Here is an 18,890-nt window from a genome sequence, read left to right as displayed (position 1 = left end):
TGCAGGGGGAGTGCTCTCCAAAAAAGGTTGCGTGATAGAGAAAAGGAAATGGAAGCAGATGAACGAGATAGAAAGAGAGAAAAGGAAGAGCTTGAGGAAATCAGGCAACGCCTTCTGGCAGAAGGGCACCCGGATCCCGATGCAGAGCTCCAGAGGGTGAGATAAAACCATACCATGTTGATTTTAAGATTATCATGTTATTTTAAAGCCAATAGGAGCGAGGAGTGGTGGTGCACACCTATGATCCCAGCACTCTGGGAAGCTGAGGCAGGAGGATTCCTGCAAATTTGAGCCACCAAGTAGTTCACCAAGGCAAGCTTGAACCATATAGTGAAACCCTGCCTCAAAAAAAAAAAAAAACCATAATAAATAAAGCCAATTATGGTAATGTTCAATTTTAGTTATAAGAAATACTCATGTTCTATAGAACTTGCTATTTTGTTGAAGGTTTTTAGTGCTTTATATTAGAGAAATCAGCAGTGTTAGTTTGATTTATAACTCAGTTCTAAATATAAGATCAAACAATTATAAGTTTAATTTGTAAACATGAATGAAACTGTTACTTTAGTTTGATGACTGTTTCATAAAATTTTACTGGAGTTCCTACTTATAGAAGGACATTTAATAAATTTTTGTGGTTTGAGTTCTTTTATGTTTTCATTAACAGCTTGTCATTTTAAGAAAGAAACTAGGTTATAGATCATGGCATACCTAAATTTGCCATGAGAAGGGTGTCATTGTTGAAAAGTTTTTAGTTAATCTAGTCATAGATGAAATTCACATGTCTTTTTTTTTTTTCTATGTTTTTTTAAAAATAGTTTCTTGCTGTGTGTATGTTGCTCAGGCTGGTTTTGAAATTGAGATTTTCCTGCCATAACTTCCCAAGTAACTGGGATTATAGACATGTGTGACCAGGCCCACCACTCAACATTTTTTTTGTTTGTTTGATTAATTAATCTGTTAAATGCTTTTCTGCCTAGAACCTTGTTTTTACATATTCCTTTTAATTTTGATAAAGCACTTACAAGTAAACAGTTTTCAGCATTCAAAATAAAAAAAATGAAACAATTTATTTATTTTTTTTGCAGTACTGGGGATCGAACTCATGACCTCGTGCTTGCCAGGCAGGCACTTATGCCACTGAGCTAAATCCCCAGCCTAAAAAATGAAACAATTTATTGATCTAGTTTATCTAATTTTTAATAACTCCCTTATGACACTTTCTCATATATCTTTTATGGGTTTAGGTATTCATGTTGTTATAGGTCTCTGGTCTAAAATTTGCCTTCTATTCCCTATTTCTTCCTTTTCCCAGTTTTACATACTAGCTTTGTTTACCTAAAGAATAAATAATTGTGTATGATCATCCTTTGAGAATCTGGCTTGCCCACTGAAGGTTTAACTCAGTGACGCAGCATCTGCTTGGCAAGCGCCAAGCTTGTGAGTTCTATCCCTGGTACCAAAACAAAAAACAAAACAACAACAACAAAAAACTATTAACACTGTTTTTCTTGTGTAGAATTTGGCTTGCCCTTTATGTATTACCTATAGTATTCTAAAATTGTCCATTAGAATTTCTTTAATAAAGAATACTATAAACTAAAAAGCCAGTCTTTTCCAAGTTAATCAGTTAACTTTTGGTCATAGATGGAACAAGAGGCTGAGAGGCGCAGACAACCACAAATAAAGCAAGAGCCAGAATCAGAGGAAGAAGAAGAAGAAAAACAAGAAAAGGAAGAAAAACGAGAAGAACCGATGGAAGAAGAAGAAGAACCTGAGCAAAAGCCTTGTCTGAAACCCACTCTGAGGCCCATCAGCTCTGCTCCATCTGTTTCTTCTGCCAGTGGCAATGCAACCCCCAATACTCCTGGGGACGAGTCTCCCTGTGGTATTATTATTCCTCATGAAAACTCACCAGATCAACAGCAGCCTGAGGAACATAGGCCAAAAATAGGATTAAGTCTTAAACTGGGTATGTTAGCATTTTCATCGTTTTTGTCTCTCCTCTCCCTGCAAATTCATATATTTTGCTTAAAGGGAAGAAGTTGTACTGCTTGATAGGTAGATAGAAAAGTATTAAAAAATGTGTTTCTAGCTCACAATTGTTTTCATAGTCCTACTAGTGCTCCTATATCTGCAGCTGCCTCGAGTTCTGAGAAGAAGTGAAAAGTTTAATTTTCTAGCACTTGTGAGTAGTGAGTTATTTTTTACAGTTGGGATCTTTCTTTGACATTTATGAAAGTATTTGGACTGTACTTGAGGGATGGTGGGTTGTTAGATACAACATTTGAAAATGACATCCTGCTAAAATAGTGTTTTTACTATAGGTGCTTCTAATAGTCCCGGTCAGCCTAATTCTGTGAAAAGGAAGAAGCTACCTGTAGATAGTGTATTTAACAAATTTGAGGATGAAGATAGTGACGATGTGCCACGAAAAAGGAAATTGGTTCCATTGGATTATGGTGAAGATGATAAAAATGCTGCCAAAGGCACTGTGAACACTGAAGAAAAGCGCAAACATATTAAGAGTCTTATTGAGAAAATCCCAACAGCTAAACCTGAGCTCTTTGCTTATCCTCTGGATTGGTCTATTGTGGATTCTGTGAGTAAAGGTGTTTCATCAGATTGTTGGGAATGGTTTTACTGTAGCATACATTTCATTTGACTTCATTAATGACAAAAAAGATAATCTTCTTGATACCAAGTAAATGCCATCATCAAAGATTTATATTATTGGGGGGCAATTCTTGGTTTTATCGAAGTCTTCCTAGATTAGAAGTGAATAATTCTTGATACATACCTGTCTTCAACTTTTGAATGAACATAGTATATGTTAATCTTAAAAGTTAGGAGGCTTTAATACATATAAAGGATTAATACTTTTAATTCATTAACTGTGCTTTGTTTTGCAGATACTGATGGAACGACGAATTAGACCATGGATTAATAAGAAAATCATAGAATACATAGGCGAAGAAGAAGCAACATTAGTTGATTTTGTTTGTTCAAAGGTTAGTCTTTTGTCCCTTCTACTACAGCATTTTATGTTGTACATTAAAATATTAGACCTTGCCTCAAGTAAAATATTTTGCTTAGTGAGGTCTGTGATAATTTAGTTTCGATTAAATGATCCATTGCTGCTTTAGTGAACGCTTTACAGAATTGCTGGCTGTGCCCCTTATGCTTGCTTTGTCTATTGCTGACAATACCATGTCACCATCTGTCTTGTCTTAGTTAGAATAAAACCAAAATACAGCCAAGGTTTTGTAGAGGTAGCTTGTCTTGTGAAACTTCTTTGTTAGTGATTCATCTTTTTTTTTTAGAAAGATCTCACTGTGAGGCCTGGGATTTAGCTCAGTGGCATAAGTGCTTTCCTGGCAAGTACAAGGTCATGAGTTTGATCCCTGGCACCAAAGTGGGGTGTGTGTGTCTCACTATGTAGTTCAGTCTAGCCTTGAAACTCCTTGCAATCCTTCTGCCTCAGCCTTCGAAATGCTGGGATTGTAAGCATGCACTATCACGCCCAGCAGTCATCCATTTTAAAATAGTGAAATTGGGCATGGGGACTTAGCTCAGCAGCATAAGTGCCTGCCTTGCAAGTGCATGGTCATGAGTTTGATTCCTGGTACTGATAAAAAAAAAAAAAAAAAATGAAATGGTTCTTTCCATATCATAAAAATGGTCAGTGTTCACTGACTGATTACTAAATTCTTGGCAGATAACTGTGTTAACATTTTACAGAACTCAACCTTTAAATGTCTGAACAACTTAAGTGTAAGTCACTAATGTTATCTACGTTTTATACATGAAGAAACTTAAGATTTAGAGAAAGATTGTCTTTTGGCCATTTTGTCTAATAAGCAGCAATGTCTTTCCTCTTATATTTAGGCTCTTAACCTCCAAAGTATATTTTATCCTTTCATTGTCCCCTTAAAGCATAGTATTTTCTTCAATAGGATGGATACTGTAATGGAAGCACCATATTCCTGTAAAGGTCTTAGCTATATCAGTCTTCCAACCTGTCCTTTTAATATTATTAAGAGTAAATTTAGCTGGATGTGGTGACAGATGCATGTAATCCCAGCTTTCAGAGGGAGCTGAGGTAGGTGGGTTGCAGAAAGTTCAGGCCAGCCTGGGCTACATAGTGAGACCCTGTCTCAAAAGAACGCCCCCCTACAAAAAAAGAATAAACCTAGACTGTCTTCACTTGTAATTGTTACAGCATTCAAAATTACTGTAACTAGGATTTGACCATTAGAAGATAGATACTATAGTGATTAAGATCCGAAAATAAAAAGGTTGTAGACAGTTTTCTTATCCACAAGAAATTCCTGTATCAGTTTGAGAATGTTTACCTTAAAACTTACTGACTATTGCTTTTAGCTTCCTTTCACCGTAATACTGTTTCTTTCTAGGTTATGGCACATAGTTCACCTCAGAGCATTTTAGATGATGTTGCCATGGTAAGTTAGAAATTCATTCTTATTTTGATTAATATTTATGTAAAAAACTAAATTTTGAATTTATTTTCTACCTGTTTTGGTTTTAGAATTATATTTTATATATAATATGTTATTATAATTGTAGTATTTGTCTTTTTGAGACAAGGTTTCACTGTGTAGTTCAGGCTGGCCTTGAGCTCACTTTATATCACAGTGTGAAATAAATTCAACCACTGACTCTAATCCCAAATTAAATGTAATTGGAGACTTGATGTTTAAACACTGCCCAAGCCCACCAAAAATAATAAAATAGTTAAACTTCATGTCTCAATTTATATGGTACTACCTGTTGACACTCTCTTTAACTGACCTCAACACCACCAGATGTGCCATATCCTCTGTAATGGAGTAGACTTTGTTATAGCAAGTACACAAGAGTTCAATGGTGATGAACCTATGGCATGCATGTTGATTTTCTTTTAAAATAAAGATCTTAATATATGAGTTGTATTTTTTTGTAAATTAATACATAAGTACTGAGGTTTAATTGCAGTGTTTGCACTTTGAGATAATTAAGTGGATTTTGGGTTGCAGTTTAGGCACTCATCCCTAAAAGGTTTGCCATCATTGTTAAGTTTCAGCATCTGTATACTGTATCCCAGCCAGGACAGAGTGTACCTTTCATGCTTCTAGCATGTTACTTTAATAAGTGACCACTTAATAAATATACTAATAAATAAATGCTAACCTGGGACTTAAATTTATATAAACAGGAGAGGAAGAGAAAAAGTACAGATTTTTTAAAAAACCCTAATTTCTAAATGATATATAACAATGTCTTTCTGAAGGTGCCTTTAATCTCTTTTAATACACGTTACTTTTTTTTTTCTTTTTGGTACTGGTTTTTGGTACTGGAGATCGAACTCGCAACCTCAGGCTTGCCAGGCAAGCCTCTCATGCCACTGAGCTAAATCCCCAGCCCAGTAAACATTAAATTTTAGTTCAGCCTATGAAAAATTCTAAAACCAGTCAGGCATGGTGGGCACATGCCTGTAATCCCAGCACTTGGGAGACTGAGGCAGGAGGATTGTTGTGAGTTCAAGACCAAGCTGGACTGCAAAGTGAGCTCAAGGCCTGCCTGAACTGCACAATGAAACCCTGTCTCAAAAAGATGAAGGAAAGAAAGAAAGATGGTTTCACTGAAATAAGGATTGGAATTTCAGAGAAGTTATGGGATATATGGAAGAGTTGAATATAACATGTTAAAGTGTAAAAAACTTCAGTGGTGAATCAGTCAAGATGATAACAAGATACAAAATGTGGCCAACAGAAATTCCTGGAGACCAGGGGCCAAATTTCTGTAATCACATCCTTTGACAGGCTGAGTCAGGAGAATTGAGTGCAATCTGCGTAATTTAGTGACGTGGCAAGACCCTGTCACAAAAGAAAGGCCTAAGGCCCTCAGTTTAATCCCTACCACTAATAAAAGGAAAAAAATATCCTTGGTGTTGGGAACAGTGATTAGAGAAAAATGCTGGAATCAGGTATGAAAGCATTCATTTCATTTTATATGGGGAAAGGTTAGGTTTTACTAGATAGCTGCTGTTAGAATGATAGTCATATAATGAGATCTTATACTGCCATGAATAGAAAGAGTGAAGATCCAGCACCCTTTAATAATACTAGTTAAGCATTGCTCAAGCAGCACGTTTGTTTACGTACTGTTCCAACAATTGCTTGGATAGGTTTGTTTTCAACCAGTTGATTCTTGAATTGAATAAATTTGATAAAATTGGTTTTTTTTATATATCCTGTTATCTTACAAAAATTAATGAGAAAAACTTCAACTTTTGGTTATCCTATGTTTAAATAATTAGTAAGTGGTTAAGACTTTAGAGTAGAGAACTGTCTTGTTTTTTTGAGAGGTTCACATTATGTACTCTAAACTGGTCTTGAACTCCCTGTGTAGCACAGGTTGATTGGCCTTGAACTCTAGACAATCGTCCTGCCTCAGCCTCCCAACTTCTGGGATTATAGGAATGTGTCACTATGCCTGACTGAGAGATAGGAACTTTCTGAGAAGGCTCCAAAGAATGTCGAGCCCTAGGGGACAGACAAGGGTTTCCACTAAGGTAAAATATGAAAAAACTGATTTAAAGTTAAGGATGTTTGGTATGAAATAGAATAGGAATCCAAAGGTCAGAAAATTCAACAATAGGCCATGTCAGAGAGGAAGAATAAGAATCAAACATGATATGATAATATAACTGGGGGGGGGCTTGCATTTTGATTGATAGCAAGGGATGTCAGAGAGATACATTGGCGTTATTAACCAAGGTAGTTTTGAGGTCAGTGTGCTTTGTGTCTGTGCACTGTGACGTCTTAAGCCAGGTGACATTTGTTTTCTTCTGCCTAGCTAGCCTGATACTGTTGTTTATAGAGTTCCTCATTAGGGAAAAAATACTTGAGAAAAGTTTGTTGCCTCTGCAGTGCATGGAGGAAAGGAGAAATGTGTATGGCCTGTGTCCTTGAGGTTAAGGGATGGAATCTGAACTTCTTCAGCTTCATTTTTAAATGTTACACTTGGAGTAGAGAAAAGATATGGGTGAAGGGATGTTTTTAAAAGTCAGTGTTCTACGTGAGTACAGTGGCACACAGTTTCAGTCACAGCTGCAGAGTACTCTCAACTTTTGAACTCAATTCCTTTGCAAGGGCTGTTTGGTAAGTCCTGGCTGCTTTTCCCCATAACAAATAATGGGAATACCCACAATGCATTCTGAACCTCCCAAAGTGCCCTCTAACTTTTTCATAATAAAAAGAGTAGTATAATGTGCATAATTTACCAGAAACATCTGTGATTTTCCTTCTATATTCACCAAAAAGTTACAAAGTGTGCCTAGTTTACCAGAAACTGCAGTTTCATACTGTACTTAGCATTCAAGTTGACATCTTTGGCTTGCAGGAAAGGAGGATGGAAATTGAAGGTGGTTATTGTTTGTAAGGAGAGTACCCTTCCATAAGAACATCAGGAATCTGGCTCTCTGGTGTCCTTTCTCTGCTTGGAAGAGTCTAGCCCACTAGGATCTGCTTCTGGCTCAACCTAGGTCTCAACCTTTTCAGAACCAAGAACTGTTCTAAGATAGTCTGTTTCTGTTTTTAGTTTACCACTGTTCTATAGTATGACATGGCATTGTTACTAAGCAAGTGAACGGAACAACTGACCTTTTCTGTGTCTGGGTGGGTGTCCTGTATAAATGTTTGTAGCTCTCCATTTTTTCCAGGATTTTCTTTATTTCATAAGAGTTTTGCTGCATTGATTGTTGATACTCCCCCTCCTCTTCAGAAATCTCCTCAGCTGCCATTTTCTGTTGCTCAGCCAGAAGTTGCTAACGTTCCTCTGAGTGTTTCTTCACCATCACTACTGTATAACTGCAAGCCTATGGATTCTGCTGTAGCGACAGTGGCATCAACCACAGGGTCAATTGAATGCTCCAGCTCCTCTACACATTTTCAAATGTCTCTCTTATATAATTTATTCTAAGCATATCTCAGTGTATTTAGAGAGATATTGGTGTATAATTTCTCAGTTAGGGTTGGAGATAAAGCCCAATGGCCTAAGTGGCTGCCTGGCAAATGCAGGGTCATGAGTTCGATTCCTGGTACCCCAAATAAATGAATAAAAGGTCCCTAGAATTCTCAGCTAACTTACAAAGAAAAGGATGTTGTAATGTTCTTCCAGAACCTTGTAAGGGTTAAATCTGTATCTGAAACCATCTGGAAGTATTTCAGGAACAGTTTCTTGAAAGTTAGCATTAACCTGCTGATCCATATATTGCAGTAGAGGAGTTGTATTAGGTTGGACAAACTTGACTGAGAGCCTTGGGAGTTCTTCAGTCAATTCTAAATCTCCCGGGTGAGCCTGCTGCATTGTCCATGATGAGATCCTTGAATGGAAAACCCTTGTCTTCTTAGATATTTCTTAACAGTAGGACAGAAAAGTTTCACTGATCCACTCAAGAAAGAAAAAGTACTTGTTATTCACATTTTTGTGTTAGGTCTCCTCATGATCCTTATTCTTCATGACTTTTTCTAAACACTCTGGGGGGGGGGTCTCAGGGATAAACCAAGAAAGGCTTTATTTATTTATTTTTGAGAGGGCTTATCTTGGGGTCACCACATGCAATGGTGTATAACAATAAGGATAGTTTATCCTTTTCAGGCTTGTGACCTCTATCTTTTTTTCTTCCTGGATAATGTATATTTTCCTGGGCGTTTTCTTCCCAGAAAGGCCAGTTTCAGTATGGCTGAAAGCTTGATGAGGGCAAAAGCCATATGTCTGTGTCATTGTTTTGAAATAGTGTATATAATGTTTAGTAACCTTTTTATTTCACTTTAAAGAGATAAAACCAAGGATAATAAAACAATAAAACCAATCAAAAAAAGTATAAATGATATAGGACTTAAAAACATTACAAAATCAGAAAAAAATTACAAAATCAACAAAAGTTGTCATAACACATTTTGTTACCTTCAAAATAGCTGCAAATACCTCGTAGTCATAGTAAAATTCAAACAACAGAATAGAGCAGAAGCAATAAAAACAACAATGAATGTGGTTCAAAACAAGTTAATAGTAAATCCAAAATTAGCCCTTTTATTAGCACTGGCTGGTTTGCCATGTCTAGTTACACTATGATTCCCATTTGTCAGTTTAAAATTGTGAAACCATCCCTTACTGGCATGAAATGTTTCACTGTTATCACTTGTGGATAGATTATCCTTTATGAGATCTGCATATGTAGCCCTAGGTTTTCCACAAATTATTGATTCAAGGTATAACCTGTCATCTGTGTTTCCTGTATCCACATTAATAGCCTTTGTATCTTGCTGTAGCAACACTAGCTTCTGTATACAAATCTTTTCTATGTAGGATTATCGAGATGTCATCGAGGATTGTCGAGGATTTTGACATTAGCAAGATTGGTCATTCAAATGGCTCTCATATTTCTCCACAATTTCTTTATTATTTTTTATTGATTGCTTTCTTTATCTTCCTTTACTTCCTTAGCTGTTTTTCTAGCTTTTTGGGGCCATTTTGATAGCAGTAATTGTAGCAGTTATATAAATAAAGCACTGACCGGAATCATGACCAGAAACACACATCTAGGCTCAGACTGATGCTTAGTATACTTCTGTGGCGCAGAAAATCTTTGTTTGCAGAAGTGGCTAGCATTCAGGTTGTAACTGAAACTTTGGTTATAAGTTAAGCCTAAAATTGTGGTTATAACTCAGTTTTATGTGAGTCTACTATAACTGGAGGGTCCGTTGTACTTAGAAAGCTGAGATAGGAGGATCATAAGTTCTACACCAGCCTTGGGCAACCTAATGAGACCCTATCTCAAAATAAAAAGGGCTAAGAGAGATGCTCAATGGTTGGCAGAATGCCCTGGTTCAATTCCTCATGCAGGGGATGTGTGAGGTGTTCTAGTTTGGGATTATAGTAGAGTTGTAGGTTTCATGTGTCAGTGTTCAGTCTGTTTGACATGCTATGATTTTTGGAGTATAGTTTGATGCTATTGTGTTTATTTTCTGGTTCATTGTTGATCAGAATGGGAGGAACCCATTGGAACTTGTGTTGTCAAACAGTTCTGTTAAAAGCTCAAGCTCATGGGTCCTCTAAATATTCTTGAGAGGCTTTATAGCTAAAGTCACTTTCTTTTAAACTACAGCTTTCCTCATTTTATATAAATTAAGGAACTTTGGCTTAGTTTTGTGCCACTGTATTTATAGTGTGACTTGCATATGAATTACTTTCAGAATATAGTTCTCAAGCTACAGTTAAATCTGGCTCATAGAAGTTTGGTTAAAAGGTTTTTGTTGGTTTATTAAAAGTTAAGTTTTCACTGTGTTGGTTAGGCTGGCGTTGAATTAACTATGTGGTCCAGGCTGACTTAAAACTTTCGGAGATCTTCCTGCTTCAACCGCCCAAGTGCTGGGATTATAGGTGTGCATCACCATTCCCAGCTAGTTTAAAAGTTTTTTTAAGTTGACATCATTGAGAAGTTGTACAGAATTTCTCAGAAAAATTGAAATTTCTGTCTTCATTTGAGAATTTAACTGGGAACTAATTATTTGTAAGCATTAATTATGCATCAAACACTTCAAAGCATTTAATGCCTATAATCCATTAATTCCCATGGTAGTGCCTACTGCTGTGACATAGCTACACGATCTCTCATTTTACAGGTAAAAGAACTGAGGTTAAGTATAACTCTGCCAAAGACACATACCTCAGGTTGTAGAAGTAGAATATGATCCTATTAGTTTGACTAGAGGTCCAGATCTAAAGAAAATTCCTTCCTTAAACTGTCTCTAGGAAGACCTTGGCAACTTTCCATCCAGGCACTGATAGTGTCAAACTCCGTTAATTGTCTCCTTCAGAAGAAAGAAAGATTTATCCATTTGTCCTCACAGCAACCTTGCAATTGAGGGCCACATGTATGTGTGGACTTAGAACAAGAGATTTTGGAACATGAGGCATCTTAACTCTGCTAAGATGATAGGAAAATACGTTAGTTTATTAGTGGATGGAAAAAGATGTGTTTTTCACTAGTCATTATCACCTTTGGTGATGATGGCATTCATTAACTTTATTGAGTGTCATATAGTAAGCACATGCTAGGTGTTAAGATTATAATGTCATTTAGGGAGGAAAATAATATTTTCTGTGTTATTAGTTATATTTAGTTCTTCCTAAATTAACTATGGTAGGGGCTGGGGATTTAGCTCAGCGGCATAAGTGCCTGCCTTGTAAGCAGGCAGTCGTGATTTCGATCCCTGGTACCGATAAAAAAGGAAAAAGACAAAAAAAAAAAAAAATTAACTATGGTCTTTAGGACAAGCATTTGCTTTCTTGAGTTGTTCTTTTGCCAAACATGCATAAATACATTATCTTTAAAGCTAAGATTAGCAAAAAAGTTCGATCATAAAGTAATATGAGGGCCGGGGGTTTAGCTCTATGCACAAGCACCTGCTTGACAAGCACTAGGTCATGAGTTCGATCTCCAATACCAAAAAGCAAATCAAAATAAAAAAGTAATGTGAGCTAGATGTGGTGGTACATACCTGTAATCCCAGTACTTGGGAGAGTGAGGCAGGAGGATTGTTGGAAGTTCGAGACAGATCTGGACTGCAAAGTGAGCTCAAGGCTAGCCTGAACTGCATAGCCGAAACCTGGTTTCAAAAAGACCTCCCTCCCCCCAATTTTTTAAAAAATGTGGTATTAGTGTTCAGTAAGCCAATGAATTTTTCTTGGGGGGGGGCCTCAATTTATATGTACTGTTTAATCCATTTGTTACACTGATTTTCTTTAAATCATCTCATTGAGATTAAGTGCTTGTGGATAAAAACCTTTTTTAACCTAACTTGTTGGAAGATGCTGAGGATTACTTACCTTGTTACTTTTTTTTTTTCTCTTTTTCAGGTACTTGATGAAGAAGCAGAAGTTTTTATAGTAAAAATGTGGAGATTATTGATATATGAAACAGAAGCCAAGAAAATTGGTCTTGTGAAGTAAAACTCTTTTTATGCTTAGGGTTCCATTTCAAATACCTTGTTTCTCATCCTTTAAAGGACTTTGAATTTTTCTTTGTCGTCAAAGACATTTGTGAGATCTGTAATTTTTTAAATGTAGAAAATGTGAATTTTTTTTTTTTTTTTGGTCCTCTTAATTTGTCAGTGACCTATGTACTTCCTTGGTTGTAAAGTCATCTGAATCTTGGGTTGTCTTTATACTTGCCAGGTACAAATTACTGGTATGTTTTATAAGCTGCAGCTACTGTACACAGCCTATCTGACATAATCTTGTTCTGCTGATTTGTTTCTTGTAAATATTAAAATGACTCCCCAATTCTTTTGCAGAATTTCAGTTAATATTGAGTTGTACTGTACAGGAAACAACATGAATGATTTTAGTTGGAAGAATACCATTCATATCTCCTACCACCTCTTCCCCCTTGAATCAGAAATGGCAAGCCTTCTTGAGGCATGGAAGTGAAAATTAGAATGCAAAAATTAGCAGACAATCTGTTCTGATAGTATGTATCTGTATGAATGTGTTTGTGTGGATGTATGTATAAAAATATTCTCCGATTTACTTATGAAAGCATAAAAGTACACTGATGTTTGAATCCAGATGTCTGGACTAATTAGGTTATTATCTGCCAAACAAGGGCTGTCTTGTTGACAGCTGGCTGTTTCAGCTTCCATTGTAATGGAGAGTAGATCATTATGACCTTCCCCTCCACATTGCTCTGTTTTCATTGCTCAGAAATAAGGCAGATTGTAAAATTTTGGAAAGTTTAGTTGTGCGCTAACTTGTCCTTAGTTTAAAGAAAAAATCTTCAAACTAAGAACATTTGAAAACAGTTGTGACTAGAAATATAGCTTAGTGGTACAGCTCATGCTTTGCATCCTGGAGGCTTCCTACGTTCAATTGCCAGCACCAAAAATTTAAAAATAAAGACAAAAGATAAAATTAGGCAAGTTAACAGTCTAGGACAGTTTGACAAAGCACAGTAAGAATTCAGTGTGGCAATTTACAAAGTTTACATCTTATTTCCAAACATAAATCATTCAAGGAAGTTATACCAGACCAACCATAAATTTTTACCTGTTCTCATCAAAGTTTATATTAAAATGTTTAGATATATACCTGTGGATTTTTAAAATTGTGGATCAGAATGTCAGCCAGACATAAAATTTGCCTGCAAATGTAACAAGTTTTAAACAGTTCTTAACACAGATAAGGTGCAGGTATTTCTGTGTCTGTTTCAAAAGAAGTTTGGTCTGTTAGAAAAGCGTAATTGTGAATTTGAGTTAACTAGATTTTTTACTTCTTAAGAGGACATTTGAAAACACTGTTCTTAACACTGAACCATGGTATGGTTCCATTATGTAAATATTTCACATATTAAAAGTGTATATATTTGATCTTGGAAAACTCAAAATTCTTTCAGTCTTGTAAATAAATGGCATCACATTGTAATTCTTTAGTGCTTACTAGAAAATAGCTTGAAAATACGGGCTTAATATTTTAGTGGACTTGATTTTTATGACAGTGTCAGAAGATCAAAGAGGCCACTTATTTATCTTGTATTGGATGAATCTACTGTACATCTATGAAAATAACTATGTAATGTTAAAATATTCCAGATTTTGATATCTCAAGGGAATATTTGAGAAAGATGTCCTTTGCCATTTGCACATTTGCTTACTATGCTTAGATTCATCCCCACTCAGCCTGAGACTTTTTTTGAAGCAGTTTATTTTGCCTTCCTATCTTAGCTTTCTGTGTAGTTGTTGCTTCTGAGTTACCATTTTAGGTTCTTTTTGTTTAGTCAATATTAGCGTGAAGGTTTGAACATACAGATTTAGTTTATCTTACTGGTGTCTTCTCTGGGTCTTTCATTAATGCTTATCTTAAAGTGCCTCTCTGAAAATTAGAGATGTCACTTACCTGAAGTCCTTAGGAGTAGATACCTTTTATACTGGAGAACACCTCCAGTGAGGTTTATGGGAGCAATACAAAATTCATAATCAATGTACTTTACCCAAGTAAGAATGGCCATGGTAAGTGAATTAAAAACCACTAAGTTAATAGCCAAATGGTAGTTCAAATCAAATTTTACCATCACACTTCATATAAAACCTTTAGTTTATCTTTCACAATTACATATAAAGAATTGGACATGTGTAAAGCGATACATTCTAATGTCTATGAAAATAGGCCTAAAATATTTCTAATTTCTGGAACTGTCTTCACTATAAGTGTATAATTAATTTTAGCTTGGAAACCTTACATTAATCCATACTGTCCATTGAAGTTGTAATAAAAGTACATGAAAGTCTTTTAACTTTTTATTTTTTAATTTTTTTATTTTTGGTACTGGGGATTGAACTCGACCTCACACTTGCCGGGTAGGCACTTACACCACTGAGCTAAATTCCTGGCTCCGAGTCTTAATATTTTTGTTCAGTTAATAAGAACATTATTTTGTTTTTGTTTTTTCCTTTTGGCCCTAAAAATTATTTTGGGTATATTCATCTGTGCACAAAGGATGAATGGTAAGTGAAAAGTTTGAGGTAGTTTTTCTCGAACTTTAATGTGTAGTTGAGTTACTTGAACCCTGACTAGGTGTCTGGGCTTGGTATTATCCCTGGTAGTTAAGGGGCCAGCTGGTTAATACTTTGAGTTAACTACTCAGTGTTTACCCTATCCTAACAGACAACACAAATGCAATTTATTTTTCTTTGTAAGTATATTTAAATAAAACCTTATAAAGCAAATATTACATACTTGAATCTACTAATGAACATAAAGAAATCTAAACTGATACCTGAGAACCACTCTAATATTCTAAGGTTTATCTTGGCTGGCCCGTGGAGATGTTCCCTTTATAAGATTTTTTTCATAGTGCTTCCCTATAAAACTAATAGTATGTAGTGCTGTTTCAAGTATTAAGCATCATTACTAGCTCTGGCAGACGAAAATTTTGTGAGCTTGAGAGCCAAATTGTACTGAACACTATCACTTTTTTATGTATGAAAAAATGTTTATAAATTAAGCAGGTATATACTATTTATAGACATCTTACTTAACCACCTCTTGATAGTAATTACTAGTTCTGTGATTGTCCCCAATTAATACCCTAGTACTGATGCAAGATTTTAGGTTAAAATGGTTTCAGGTTTTTCTAGGTTATATTTCAACTTTCTGTTAACGGTATGAAGTTGAGAAATAGCTTTGCTTAGCAAAAGATGAAACTGATTTATGAATATCACTGGGAATAGTATAAGAAGAAGTATCCAAACAGACCAAAAAATAAAACCACTAGTCTGGGTGTCAAGGAAACTCATTAAACCCAAGAGCTATAAATACTACATTCATACTATAGACCAAAGTGAGCTTATAATTTTTTGATAAACTGGTTGATTTTTTTGGAAATGTGATTATTGTAAATTGAAATATTTATGTTTGCTGATTTGCATTTCATTTTATTACTTGAGTCATAAAAGCCAAATTAGGAATTGCAGTCTAAAATGCCCAGGAAAAGGCAATAATTTCTATAAACAAAAATGAATAAAAGTTTTTTTCAAGCCATGTTGTTTGAATTAAATGACACTCTAGATTTTGTCTACTGTGCTACATTACATATTATGATTGATGACTTTTAGATTCTCTTAGATAAAAGTGAGACTGAATTATCCCATTTATGGTAAAGGTGCAGGTTTTTTAGTTTTTCATGAAATTCATACATTACCTAAAAAATTGAAGGAACAAGAATTTGAGAGCTTTACTCAGATTGCTTATGGTCTCACCATGTATTTCAGGCAGGTCTTGAGCACACTTTGTAGTCCTGGCTGGTCTTGAATTTGCAATGATCCTCAATGCCTCAGCCTCCCAAATGTTGGGATTATAGGTGTGCACCACCATACCCAGTTTAAAATTGCTCTTACAGTTAGCTATTTTTATGTATTATTTTCATCTAGTGAACATTTATTTTACAGTATAGTACTTACGTGCTATTTGTGTTGCAAACTAAGTCGAAGGGGCACATAATCTCTTAGTGATCATTTAGGAATTGCCAGAAAACAAGGAATACTGAAGTACCACTATCTGTGTACAAAGTTCTCTGAATTACCAAATTTGATTAGCTGAGTTCATAGGCTAGGGGAAAAGGACAGTAGGAACATTTGCAGCAAGTGTAGGATAGTAGAAAAGACCTGAGACACAGCCTGGTCCATTCTGCCCAATGCAGTAACCGCAGAGTTCCCTATAGATGGTTATTGAGAGACCTGTAATTGAAATTCTGATTTATGGTCTAATGATTCATGTTCTAACACTGCTTTCTCAAGTAGTATTTACTACTTGTAGTATTGTAATTTCATAATGAAAATTTTAAAGTCGGTTCCTGTAGCTTGTTACGCCAGTAGTAGTTTCAGTGTTCAAAAACGTATAAAATATCCAGTGTTTGGTTGCACTATTTGCATGGTGTGTGTGCAGTTACTATATAACTAGTGACTACCAGAGGAAAAATTAGTGAACACTTCATGTTGTAGAGCCCTTCAAAACTGAAGGTTCACTCTGTCAGTTTTATTGGTTTGGTAGACAAATAGGTGAAGAGACTTGACTGTCACGGTGGGTGGGAAAGTATAGATACTGAAATTTAAAAAGTATGTTATTAAGGTAAATTTCTAAATAGGAGAGTCCAAGTTCTAGTAAAAAGAAACTAGATACAGTGAAACAGTGACAGATACTCAAAACCTAAGGCTAGAAAAACAGGATGATTAAGAAAGCAGTCCCTAAAAAAAAAAAAAAAAGCAGTTCCTGATCTTAAGCAAGTCTGTGGTAAACAGTGCTTGCAGTTAATTGAAATCCTAGAGCTGAAAGATAGGATGTGGCCAAGCACAGAACCCTATGAAAATGAGTACATAGTTGCGTATTCCTGGCAGATTACTTTGCTCTGAAAATGTTATTGAAATGTACTATGTTGAAATCTGGTATAAAGACTTTGGCCATTGTTTTCTAATTGCCTAGGTCCTAAGTTCTGATTTATTCAATAGTGATTGGTTCCAGCTTTATGTCTCTTATCAGGCTCTTAGTAGTTCTTTCAGGTCCAACACTCTTAATTTTTACTTCTTTTAAAATTTCGAGATGGGATCTCACTATGTAGCTGAGGCTGGCCTTGAATTCGGTGAACTCGAGGCAATCCTCCTGTTGTAACTGCCCAAGAGCTGAGGTTATGTATGTGTCACCATGCCCAGGTTTTTTATTTCATCTTTCACCACTTTGGTCAGTTCTGCCATTTTTATTTTGTTTAGTCATCTTTCTTCCTGTTTCCAAATGTGCAATTGCAGAGAATCTAGGACTTTCACGGTATCTGGTCATTTTTCTTCGACAGTGTAACTTTCACTGTTAATCTCAGTGCTGTCGTGGGTTTTGGAAAAAAATAACTGAATGACTAAAAGTCATTTGATACACTTTTTCCCCATTCTCATCACCTAGTAAATAACCCTCAAGCTTCACAAAATCTTCACAAAGTTTATTAGGCATGTTCTCTGCAGTTCTGTCTGTTTAGTTTGACAGCCTATTTATTATAAACCTCTCCCTCTTGGAAGTGGAGACTCCATGCATCCTATCCAGAAAGACTTTTACCACACTTTTTTTTCCCCTAAGCTTGATCTATCTGTAAAGTTTTACCATGCATTTCAGGCTGTCCTTGAATTCACTCTGTAGCCCAGGCTGGCCTGAAACTTGGAGTGAGCCTCCTGCCTCAGTCTTCTACATGCTGAGATTACAGGTATGCATCAGCACACCTAGCCTAATTGTAAAATTTCTTAACCCTTACTCCGATACTGTCTTTTTTATTCCTTCAATTGGAATGTGTTTTAAAGAGCAGCATGTAAACTTATATTGGATCCTGTCTCCTTTCTGCTACACTGAGATGCCAGAATGAGTATCTTAATGTACCATCCAATGTCTTATTCACTCTTTTGTACTGCACTGTCCCACTGATGGCAGTGATAACGGGAATGAGACGGACTTTTTAAGTAGTACATACCAGTTCATCTTAGTACTGTTGATATTTGCTGTCTATTTGGAATTCTTAACGGGTGTTTAGGATTTTATTTGCCACATTCTTGTTAGTCTGTCTTTTCTAGTGTCGTTGCCCCCCCCCCCCCCCCCAGTATTTTTGAGACAGGAACTCATTATGCAGTTCAAGCTGGTCTCAAGCTCCTCACTTTGTAGCCGAGGCTGGTCTTCAACTTGCAGCAATATTCCTGCGTCAGCCTCCTGAGTGCTGGGACTACAGGTGTGTGCCACCATGCATGGCTCTTTCCTAGTGCTTTTTGGTGACTCTTCTTGCCTCAGTATATCTTCACTGTTCATATAGCTAAAAAGATAAAATATAGAAAACTGGAAAGTATCTGTAATCTAGTTATTCAAAGTCACTTTGCTGCTTTTTATCCTAACACTTTTCCATTTTGCAAGGATGTTTGCCATTAACTGTAAATACAACTTTTTACAGAATAAAAATTTCTCTTGCATATAACAATTTTAATGAGATTAAATGAGTGAATCATTTGAGACATTTAGCTTTCCAATTTTTGCCATGTGAATACTCTGGATATCTTTACACAAGGCTTTTTGTATTGAGATGGTTTCTGAGAGTAGCTTACAACTTTTTTTAAACCAGGTCTCCCTATGTAGTCCAGGCTAGTCTTGAACTGAGAATCCTGCCTTAGTCTCCCAAGTGCTAGGATTATAGGCTTGTGTCACCATTCCTCACATAAGTTTACAGCATTTTAAGATAATCATCATATTGGGGCTGGGGATTTAGCTCAGCCCCTGCCTTGCAAGCAGGCAGTCATGAGTTCGATCCCCCG

At 36.0% G+C, this 18,890-nt stretch overlaps 1 protein-coding gene across 6 annotated transcripts in view; it reads left to right on the top strand.

Annotated features, from left to right (window-relative positions):
• Window positions 1–14,350, top strand: part of Rbm25 (RNA binding motif protein 25) — a 64,242-nt gene extending 49,892 nt beyond the window's left edge. For 4 of the 6 annotated variants that reach the window (XM_013155244.3, XM_063241363.1, XM_063241362.1 and 1 more), the window contains 6 exons: window positions 6–156; window positions 1,648–1,972; window positions 2,328–2,602; window positions 2,913–3,011; window positions 4,416–4,463; window positions 11,926–14,350. In XM_013155244.3, the coding sequence (XP_013010698.1) occupies window positions 6–156; window positions 1,648–1,972; window positions 2,328–2,602; window positions 2,913–3,011; window positions 4,416–4,463; window positions 11,926–12,018 (991 nt within the window). In that variant the 3' untranslated portion in view covers window positions 12,019–14,350. Of the gene's footprint in view, window positions 1–5; window positions 157–1,647; window positions 1,973–2,114; window positions 2,603–2,912; window positions 3,012–4,415; window positions 4,464–11,925 lie in introns of those variants that run through there. The other 2 variants (XM_063241366.1, XM_063241365.1) reach the window with 2 other exon arrangements.
• The last annotated feature ends 4,540 nt before the right edge of the window (window positions 14,351–18,890 follow it).

Source organism: Cavia porcellus, unplaced genomic scaffold (genome assembly GCF_034190915.1).
Source record: "Cavia porcellus strain 051 isolate PalLab524CR breed Dunkin Hartley unplaced genomic scaffold, mCavPor4.1 scaffold_31, whole genome shotgun sequence".
Lineage (NCBI taxonomy): Eukaryota > Metazoa > Chordata > Mammalia > Rodentia > Caviidae > Cavia > Cavia porcellus.
Note: the sequence above shows the minus strand (reverse complement) of the source record. Positions and strands in the feature narration are given on the sequence as shown.